Source organism: Capsicum annuum, chromosome 4, assembly GCF_002878395.1.
Source record: "Capsicum annuum cultivar UCD-10X-F1 chromosome 4, UCD10Xv1.1, whole genome shotgun sequence".
Classification (NCBI taxonomy): domain Eukaryota; kingdom Viridiplantae; phylum Streptophyta; class Magnoliopsida; order Solanales; family Solanaceae; genus Capsicum; species Capsicum annuum.
The window spans coordinates 165,171,018-165,182,424 of NC_061114.1; the positions used below are offsets into that span (position 1 = coordinate 165,171,018).

Genomic DNA, 11,407 nt, shown 5'->3' on the forward strand with positions numbered 1-11,407 from the left:
ATATGTAGAACTGACGTTGTCACACAATACGCGAACTGGTTCATGGAGATAAAGGCCAAACTAACAAAGTATATGACGAATCCATGTGGTCTCAGCAACAGTATAAGCAACAACTCTATACTCGGCCTCTGTAGAAGATTTAAATATTGTTGATTGCTTCTTTGCACGCCAAGATATAAGATTAGACCCCAAGAACACAGCAAATCCGGTGGTAGAATGACGACTATCGGAACAACCAACCCAGTTAGCATTAAAATAGGCAAGAAGCAGAGAGGTCGAGGAAGAGGCACGTAACAACAACTCATTTGTAATGGTGCCTTGCAAATACCTGAAAATGTGCTTAACAGAATGCAAGTGAGTTGTACGAGGAGCATGCATAAATTGGGAAACAATATTGACAGCATAGACAATATCTGAACGAGTCATAGTCAAGTATTGAAGAGCACCAACCATACTCCTATATTCACTAGGATCTAAAAGTAACTCACCATCCGTAAGAGATATAGAAGTACGAGAAGCAATGGGGGTACGAATAGGTTTGCAGGTATGCATATGAAATTTAAGAAGCATATCAGATATATACTTTTGTTGAGACATGTGAAGTTTGTGAGGTGAGAGAACAACTTGAACACCAAGAAAATAGTGAAGATTACCTAAGTCCTTCATAGCAAACTGACGAGATAAACAAGAAATAAAGCGATCAAGAAGATGTGAAGAACTACCAGTAAGAATGATATCATCAACATAAAGTAATAAAATAAGCATACTAGATGATGACTTATGGATGAACATAGACGTATCGGATTTGCTACACATAAAATCATGAGCAAGGAGAAAAGTATTAAAGCGATGAAAACAAGCACGTGGTGCTTGTTTCAAACCATAAAGGGCTTTAGATAGTTTGCAGACATGGTGAGGATAATCTAGATGGGTAAAACCTGGAGGTTGCTTCATGAAAACTTCTTTTGTAAGGACACCATATAAAAAGGCATTTTTGACATCAAGCTGCCGAATAGGCCAAGAAAATGAAACAGCAATAGAAAGAACAATACGAACAGTCGTAGCACGAACTACAGGGCTAAAGGTTTCGTGGTAATCAATACCTAGTTGCTGATGAAAAATTTGTGCTACAAGTCGTGCCTTGTATCGCTCAATGGACCCATTTGAATTATATTTAATACGATAATCCCATTTACAACCGATTAAGTTCATGTTAGGCCAAAAAGGAACAAGAGTCCAAATGGTATTTTCCAAAAGTGCATTAAATTCATCAGCCATAGCATGTTTCCACTTTGGACTTTTTACAGCCTGAGAAAAGCAAGAAGGTTCAATTTCCTGAATTGTAGTATCTAAAGAAAGCATTTGTCTTGGTTTTGAGATACCAGATTTAGATCGTGTTTGCATTGGATGAGCAGGAGGAGTGGAATGGGACGGAGGTGAAATCAGTATAACAGAAGATGGACCACTAGAGAAATACTCAGTAGGAGTAAATGTAGACACATGTGAAATAGGGCTAGAGGTAGAACAATTAGGTGAATCCGCAAAGCCTGAAGGAAAGTCAGAAGATGGATTAGAAAAAATACTCGACCTAGAACACTGTAATGGAGATGATAAATGTGATGTGACTATAAGGATGTCAGGAGAAGAGAAGGATAGAGAAACATTACTAGAACAAGACAATGTAGAATACGGGAAGACTAACTCTTGGAAAACAACATGTCGACTAACATAAACACGACTTGTTTTGGGATCAAAACAACGATAACCTTTGTAGTTGGAGGCATATCCTAGGAAAATATATTGTACAGAACGTGGTGTAAGCTTGTGAGACACTCGGGCAGTCAAGTTTGGAAAACACTCACAACCAAAAACACGAAGAAAATCATAGTCCGGAGGTGTGTGAAAAAACTTTTCAATTGGAGAAAGCCCGTCCAAAACAGGGGTAGGTGGTTTATTAATTGTAAAAAGGGCATAAAAGGCAGCATCGACCCAGAATTGAGGTGGTAAGGTAGCCTCCGTAAGAATGGTACGTACCATTTCAATAATGTGTTGATGTTTTTATTCGGCAACCCCATTTTGTTGAGGGGTGTCTGGACATGACTTACGAAAATAAATACCAGAGTTAGAGTAACAGCGGTAGAACGTAACAAAATATTACGGCCGCCTAACATAGGGGACGGAGGTACGGTAAACTCGGCCAAAATATGAGTAATATTGGATCATACTTTTGTTATCAAATTCACCACCTCCATCACTCTGAAAAACTTTTATTTTGGTATTAAAAATATTCTCCACAAGCTTCTGGAAAACACAAAAGTGTTGAAAAACTTCTGATTTACTTTTCATAGGATAAAGCCATGTAAATCGAGAAAAATCATCGACAAATATAACATAGTAGAGAAACCCAAATTTGATAAAATGGGTGATTGCCAAACATCTGAATGAATAATTTCTAAAAGGAAAGGAACTACAATGTTCAACTGAAGTAAAAGATAAGCGTTTTGATTTTCCTAACTGACAAGAAACACAACTATCACTAAAAGAATTAACTAAACTAATATGATGATGTTTCTAAGACTATCCGAAATACGAGCTCTACTGTGGCCCAAACGACGATGCCAGACACCACCAAACTTACACATGGCAACAAGTGCTTGAGGATGAGAGGACATAGGTGAAGAGGATAAAGTATAAACATCACCCTTACTGTTGGCTTGAAGAAGAGTTTGCCCCAAAGTTTTGTCCTTCACAGAAATAAAAGAAGAGTCAAAGTTAACAGTACAATCATTATCTTTACATAATCGTTTGACAAAAATAAGGTTATGACGAAGTTGAGGAACATGGAACATAGAGTTCAAGTGTAGAGGACGAGATGCAGAAGGTATTTTAGAATAGCTTATGTTAGCAATATTAAGCAATGTGCCATTTCCTACCAAAACACGATCAAAACCAAAGTAAGGGGATTTTTGTATAAAGTTACCTTCAGATGGAGTCATATGAGCGGATGCAGCGGAATCAAAATAACAAGTACCATCATAAGTTTCACCAACTGACATCGTAACAAAAGACTTGGGAAGATCATTAGCAACAAATGAATGATTAAAATGATTATGACATTGCAGCGCAGTATGACCAGGAGATGCACAAATTTGACAAGTAGTAGAACTAGGGAGAGGACCTAATATCCTATTAGACGGTGACGATGGACTAACAAATTGTGAATTATAGGGGTTAGAGGAAGCACCACCAATACCTGACCAGGACTGACCAGTATAACCACTGCTTGTAATATCATTCTGATTAGCGTATTGACCGCGACCATATCCACGACCTCTTTCACCACGGGAATATGAACCTTGGCCCCGACCACAATTACCTTGAGATGAAGAAGAATTTCCAGATACCTCAGAGGATCCTGATGGCATGGATTGTGTACTGAATGCATGATGTGACACAGGTGATTCGAGTTCACGAGATCTCTTTAACCTCTGTTCATGGAGAAAAAGCTTGAAGCACAAATCTTCAAGAGATATATGGCCAGGAAAGTGAGTTATGATACCCACCAATGTATCATACTCGGTACCTAATCCAAGAAGCACATAGTCAATAAAATCTCGATTAGAAACTAGTGAATTTATTGCAACAAGTGAATCAACCAATTGTTTGGCTTCCCACAGATACTGGTCAACAGACATAGAATCAGGTTTCTTCATGGTTGTAAGTTGACGTTTTAATTTGACAGCTTTCGCTTGACTAGCATCTATAAACCTCCTATGCAGGGATAGCCAAATATCATGTGAAGTAGGCAAAAGGTGGACATCAACAAGTACTTCACGAGATAATGTAGCAAAAATCCAAGAACGAACACTCTGGTCGATTCTAATCCATGAACGATAGGATGGATTTGGTTGCGGAGAGCCAGTAGCATCACAAATGAGTGGTGAAGGTGATGGAAAAGATCCATCAACAAAGCCCAATAAATCATGTGATATAAGCAGAGAAGTGAATTGTGTACGCCAAGTAAGATAATCCTCAACAGAATTCAACTTGATAGTTACCAAATTAGTAACATTCGGGACAGCCAAAGCAGTAAAAGATTGTAAATTAGAAAAGGACGCTAGATCAGTATATGAAGAAGGAAACACAGTCCAACAGAATTTGGTGGCAGGTTATGAAATATGGAAGGTGTGGGAAATGAAGAAATTGAAAATGATAGAGGAGGTAGAGATGCTGGAAGAGATAGAGAAGTCATTGGAGAGGTAGAGATGAGTGGTACAAAAACAAATGCAGTGGTCGCAGATGCCGACAAGGGTTGAGAAGCCATGAGTGGGACGGTAACAGATGCAGTGATAGCAAATGAGGACAAGGGTTGAGAAGCCATTGTTTAAAGATTTATGGAGATATCCAAAAAAAATAATGATATGAGATAGTATTGTTTCCAGAATATAGAGTCCTATTGCAACAGAATTGATCAAAGTCAACTTTGAAGGGGGAAAAGAAATATCACGTTGGAGAAAAAGGATTTTCTGGCTAATCTGATACTATGATAATGTTTTAGTGAATGACTCAATAAATTGAGAGCCTGAATAACCTCTATTTATATTGAGAAATATACATGTTAGATAAGTACATTTCCTAACAGATTAATGTTTGCTATCCATGGGATAAGTACAATATGAGTCCTAATAATAATATTTATCTACTCTTACTTCTTATATCCCTTGAACATTAGAATCTCCAATAAATAAAGGTCCAACCCTCATTAACTCCTCTATCAAAATACCTCCTTTAAATAATTATGCCAAGAAGACCTCTTCGTTCTTGATACCGTCTCACTCTAAGCTCAACTCCTCTCTTTCAAACAACCATGAATCAAACTCATCCCAAATAATTCTCCCCCCAGTCCACCTATACCCAAATCTTTACTAGAAAGACCAATATGAGAGATTACCAGTTCATTATCGATAATCTCAAATTGAAACTCTCAAGCTGGAAAACGAAATTCGTTTACATTGTGGGTAGAGCTATTCTTGCAAAAGCTTGCCTTAACAGTATCCTCACCTACATCATGCATTATATAATTAATCCTAAAGATGTCACAAAGCAAATTAATAGATTTCAGAGGAATTTTATTTGGGGAACTACAAACATAAAAAAGAAGCTTCATCTCATAAGTTGGGACACTATAATATGCCCTAAAGAATATGGTGGTCTTAGTCTCCAAAAGAGTAGCCACAAAAATAAGGCTCTTCTCACAAAACTAGCCTGTAGAGTTTTTAAAAATCCATCCTCCTTGTGGGGAAAAAACCATTGGAGGTGAGCAAGATATGTAAGTATTATAACAGATGTTATTTAGGTTCTATAGTCTATTATTAATGATGCTACTAGCGGTTACTTTTGCGTCATTACGAGTAAGGAGACCGTTTAAGGTGCTAGCCAAGGGTTCACTATTAGGGATCCAGCGGTCCAAAGGCTGATATTCTTTTCATCGCCCAATTCCCAATTAGTACATTCTCTACAATTCCTTCAACCTATCATGACATTCTTCCAAATAGCGCTACTAGTTTTAGAATGTCTAGATTTGTCGACAATGCTATTCCTATTAGAATATTTATTGAGGAGGTAAGAAAGACTACTTACGTATCTCAAGTAGAATCCTTCCACAGGAAAATGATAATAAGAGCTGCAAATGGATTTAGAAGCTTAATTGTCCTAACAAATTGAAATTCTTCATTCGGCTTTGCTACCACCAACACCTCCCTTCTTGCTCGTACCTTAACCATATAGGTATCAAGGTTGAACCCCTCTGTATTATGTGTAAACATTCCGAAACCATCAGGCATATTTTCCTTGAGTGCCCCCATACTATAAAATTCTGGCATAAGGTTAGTATGGATAGCCATATGGACTATATCTGCTAGGGGCGGATCCAGAGTGCGGGGTGGGGGTTTCCGGGAACCCAACAACTTTCATGCGGAACTAATGTTTATATAGAGAAATCTAATAGATATATAAGAATTATAAGTTGAGAACCCATAAACAAAGTGTGTTGTTGGTCTAGTGGAGTAGATCGGTTTATAAAAGTTGTACTGACCTCTTGGTTGTGGGTTTAAATCCCCTAAGCTACTATTTGGTTTTATTTTTGTTAATGTAGGGAACCCACAAGCTTTAAATTCTGAATTCGCCTCTGATTTATTATCCGCCATAACCAAGACAAAGATTGACTGAATAGCTGTAGGGGAATCAGGAACATTAAGATATCTACTGACCTCTACTGGAATGATGCTTTTCCGTTCCACCTTTGGTGCACTTGAATCACTAGAAATGCAAACCTTTTTAATGCTACAAAACTTGACATCCCTACTTCTACTCCTTATGAACGTCTCATGGAATTTATCCATCTAACTGGTCGTAATAATACCACCATGCAAGCTGAAAAAAATTATGATCTCCCCCGACACTTGGACTAAAATTAAATGTTGATGGGCCTTTCAGTTGCACCACAAATATAGGTGGAGCTGGAGGACTTTTTAGGGACAGGGAGGGTAACTGACTACGCGGGTTTAATGCAAAGATTAACATCCACTCACCTCTTGAAGTCGAAACAACTGCTTTAATACTTGGTCCTGAATTGGCAATGAAAATGCAATGCACCAACTAGAAATAGCTTCAGATTCTCTTGAATTAATAAACCCAATACATCTTAACACAAGTACTCATACTAACTTAATGTATATATACATTGATCTTCTTCGGAAGTTGGGGAATCCTCTAGTTCGGCATGAACATAGGGATCAAAATAGAGCTGCAGACTTACTAACCAAGGAGTGTTGGAGCAATCTTTTGAAAAAATGGACAGTTCCCTCGGTGTTTGTCCGTAAAATATTAAATAGACAAAGCGAAAATTTCTTTTGTAGGGCGATGTGAGCCCATCTTCTATCAAACTTATAATAATAGTATTAGGCAAGGACTATCTCCTGCTAGCACTTGTGATGCCAACTCTGTGATGTATGATGTATAATATTAATGAATAGAAGTTTTTGTTCTATCCAAAAAGAGAATATTTCGAAATAGAGTGAAATATATTCCAAAATATGTTAAGGTATGCATATCTTATCTAGCCCAGCCTGTGGAACTGATTAAGTTGTAGCTTGGTCATATGTTTGATGCCCATCAGTTTTGTCAAAATCCTCAAACCTTATTTGTACTTTATGCTGGCTATGCTCAGTGAATATATCACTGATACATTTTACACAATAACTACTCGATTTCATCTGAGAAGCAATTATGTGGCATATAGTGCTAGTCGTGTGATTTTATTCGACAAAGATCAACTGTATGCGTAGTCCAATGAATCAATAACCTTAATTCCAATCTAGTTGAGGTTGACCTTATGAATCTAACCGTTCCACGCTAATCTTGCACATCTCATACCAAAACATTGATAAATAATGTCTATCAAAGCAAATCAAGAGGTTCTTTAAAACTATAAGTCACACTGGTCTTGCACTGACTCTCATACCAGATAATTGGACTTAATATCCATTCCTATCTCCGAAAGAAAACGGATACTCCAATACAGATGTAGTCGTTTCAAAATGTAAATTTGCCTCAAGATGAAAGTTCAAAACCCAGATAATGAAAAAACTAAGCAAGCGGCAATCTTTAAGAAGATCAAGCAGATCAACGGTAACGGCGGAGAGACAGAGTCTGGTTCCTCTTCCAGGTTGCCCTTCTTGAGGGGCGAGCTTTGTGGTGCAGATGTCCCCTTCCACGGAGACCCCTGTATTTCTTACCAGCTGAAGTGAGACCACGTAATTCTCTGTGCTTATGCACTGGGTTGCAGATCCAGTTGATCCTTGGATCGTTCTGAATAGCAGCATGGGCTTGGTCAACCAATATTACCTCATAATACTTGTAGGTTGAATCCTGCATTAGAGAGGGTAAAGGTTATAATTATTGCTACTATACCCATTATTAAAGTATGTATTACATAAAGAACCTAAGTGGACACGAAAACAAAAACTAAAAATAACTCTCCGCAAAATAGAACCATTTACAGAGTGGTGTCTGCATATTCAGAAAATAAACTCAACCACCTTGCAAACCATATTAAGAATAGCCCTCAAGCTTAAAAATCTGTAGTGAGAGACTATCCCTAGTTATACTGTAATACAGTTCGTTGTCTCAAACAAATGAATGACTTTTCTAGAAATGAATGACTTTGCACTCTAGCGTGTCAGAATAAAAAAAAAAAAGCACTAGGAAGTACAAGAAAAATGAAAAGAAGTTTGAAAACATACCTCGTTAATCCAGTACGAGTTGAGGACTCTAAGACCACCCAATTTCCTACCAGCACGCTCTTCGGCGACAGATCTCTTGCTGCGCTGAAATTTCAATTGGGTGACTCCCTGGTTGGTTGGTTTACCATACACAATACCCTTGGAAACTGGTCTCTTCCTTCCACCACGTTTCACACGTACACGGTAGACCACATAGCCCTGAAAAGATAATGGTCTTAATAACACCCTCAAACATACTCCATACCATGGAAAAGGAGCAACTGTAGAATTTTAACATGATTAAAAGAAAGACTACTGAATTAGTACTGTTCCTTGAAAGGGTATAAGAAACAGACACTGTCTGTGAGTTTCAATTCTTTGCATCTACAAACTGCACAGAATGGATGAACAGTGACACGGTTGCATAGCCTTCGCAAGCATTTGGTAATCACATGTGTAAGGTTTTAACATAACCGAGAAATAAAATAAGATCCACAGTGAAACAAATACTAGTAGACTAAACCCATAGCGAATAAATAATATTAAACAGGAGCATGAATGAAACTTCAATTCCACTAAATATCCAAACTGGCTAATTCCCAGACAATTCTGACAATACATACAAATGTCTGTGATATGCCATCAAGTCACATTGCCGAGCAAATTACTAGACATATCAGAAATGTACCTGCTTGGCCTTGTAGCCCAGGCGGCGTGCCTTGTCAGGACGGGTAGGCCTAGTGACACGGACAATAGATGGGAGCTGGCGGTACTCCCAACACCTCACCCTTTGTAAGAACCTCATCACATCTGACTGCTTCTTCCTCCATAGCTCCGACACATAAGTGTAAGCACCTACATTTCCACAAAAAAAAAAAAAGGAATATCACCAGATATTCCAGCAATATCTATTTCCATAAATACCAACATTGATCATTTGAACTTCCAATCTAACCAGCTTTTAGATTAAGGGCCTGTTTGGATCGCTTTAAAACAAGTGCTTAGAACACTTTTTATTTCTCTCACCCGAACACTATAAAACTGCTTAAAGTCTATCGGAAACAGACTATCTTACATTTTAAGGAAGAGGTAAGGTTTGACTCCAGTTTCCTCAGATCCCACTTGTGGGATAACACTGGGCATGTTGTTGCTATAAAACTGCATAAAAATTATTTTATGCTTAAAAGCACCTAAAACTAACCAGAACGGCCTCCAAAATATAAGAAAAATTGTAATGAGCAACACATTAGCATCTCGTGACTGTTTTTTTGCAATAAATTACCTTTCTATCAAAGGAAAATCATATTGGGGAAATGCAGCATACAACAACATACCCAGTGTATTAACACAGAGTGGGGAAATACAGCATATTCAGTAAAAATTAAAATGTAGAATTGAAACATCATTCATAGTCCATTAGAATGACAAAAAGTTGTCATTTTCCCGTGACGATCAGTTATTAGTCACACTACGCTAACACACCAGAGTGGTGTAGGAAGATTACTCTCGAGCCGTATGAGGTATACAAATTCTCAACCACGCGCAATATCTTCCTGAAAATCCTGGAGCGACACCTACATACACGTATGTTTAAGCGTGTAGCCAGTCGACCATTGCCTATATTCCCTTAGCATTATTATAATTAATAATTCCTACTATCTTATTCTTCAATTCAATTACTGTCTATTTTTCCTTTGCTTCAATTCTAAACGCAACACACACACATACATATATATAGAAGTGAGTGATTCAAATAACAGATCTATCTTTGTTCAGTTTTCAATTCAAAACCAATAGAGCAAGATGAAACCGTTCCGAAAAACAAAAGAATTGTTCGCATTCAACTAGATTATCTACATGAATGAATTTACAACATACCCATTGAGTCGCTTCAGCTACTATTCTCCCTCTCAGTTGCTCGGCTAAATGGATTAGGGTTTTCGAGTAAGACGAAATATAAAAGGAGTGTGTCATTAGCTAGTCTTTTCGGCCCATAAGGCCCATGGTTTTAATCCCGTTTTAATTTGACTTTTTTCTAGCAGTATGGTTATCCCCAAAATTTCACTTCATTGCAAATGGCAACGCAAGACACTTTGTAACGATTGGATAAAAATATGGGGGACTTTTAAAAAATAGCTAATTTCAACAAAATAGACTTTTAATAATAGTCTAATTATTAAAATTATAATTTATAGTTTTTTTTTTCTTCTTTGCTTTTATATTTTGTTTCTTCTTTTTCCCCCCTCTTTTATCTCTTGCCTCTATTTTTTTTTTTTCTCTTTCATTTTTTTTCTTTTCTTCCTTTTTTGTTGTATTTTATATTTTATATTTTTTATACTTCAAACAATATGATTACGTTGAGTACAAGTTATGCATGATGAAAGATACATCATAATCGTTCATTGTGTTTGTATTCATAATCATTTTTTTAATTTTTTTTTTGCTTTTTAATTTTTTTTTAATTTTCATTCTCTTTTCATTTTTCTCTCTTTATCTATAACTTCTATTTTTCTTTCTTCTTTTTTTTTTTTTTTTCTTTTTTCTATCTTCAACTTCTATTTCTCTTTCTTTTTATTTTCCTTTTTGTATTTTTTATTTCTTTTATTTTAATTTTATTTTATATTTTTTATGTTTTCGATATATATTGTTATGTCAAACACAAGTCATTGGTGGTAACAAAAATACCACAATCACTTATTGTATTTGTATTCGCATTATTATTTATATTTTTGTATTCATTGATAAAATTATATTTTGTATTTTATAGTTCACACTTATATTTGTATTTGTATTTTATAGTTCACATTTGTATTTATATTTTATAATTTACTCTTATATTTGTATTTTACAGTTCAAGCCATCATTTATATTTTTTTATTCGTTATACAATTATATATGTATTATAGTTCGCGCATGTATTTGTATTTATATTTTATAGTTCGTATTTATATTTGTATTTTATAGTTCAGACTTATATTTGTATTTTATAATTTTTGTCATTGTTTATATTTTATAAAATTTGCACGTATATTTTAAAGAACAATTCTGTATTTGTATTTTATAGTTGACTGCATATTATATTTGTATTTTGTGGTTTTATTTTGTTTGTATTTATATTTTATTTT

General features: G+C 36.1%; 1 protein-coding gene across 1 annotated transcript; it reads right to left on the minus strand.

The window, feature by feature from the left end:
- Positions 1-7,431: 7,431 nt before the first annotated feature.
- On the minus strand, positions 7,432-10,377 carry LOC107867764 (60S ribosomal protein L15). Its single transcript, XM_016714164.2, has 4 exons — positions 10,161-10,377; positions 8,971-9,137; positions 8,304-8,501; positions 7,432-7,929 (listed from the first exon to the last, which is right to left on the minus strand). The coding sequence occupies exons 1-4, from the start codon at positions 10,162-10,164 to the stop codon at positions 7,684-7,686; spliced, it is 615 nt and encodes a 204-aa protein (XP_016569650.1). The 5' UTR covers positions 10,165-10,377; the 3' UTR covers positions 7,432-7,683.
- Positions 10,378-11,407: the final 1,030 nt, after the last annotated feature.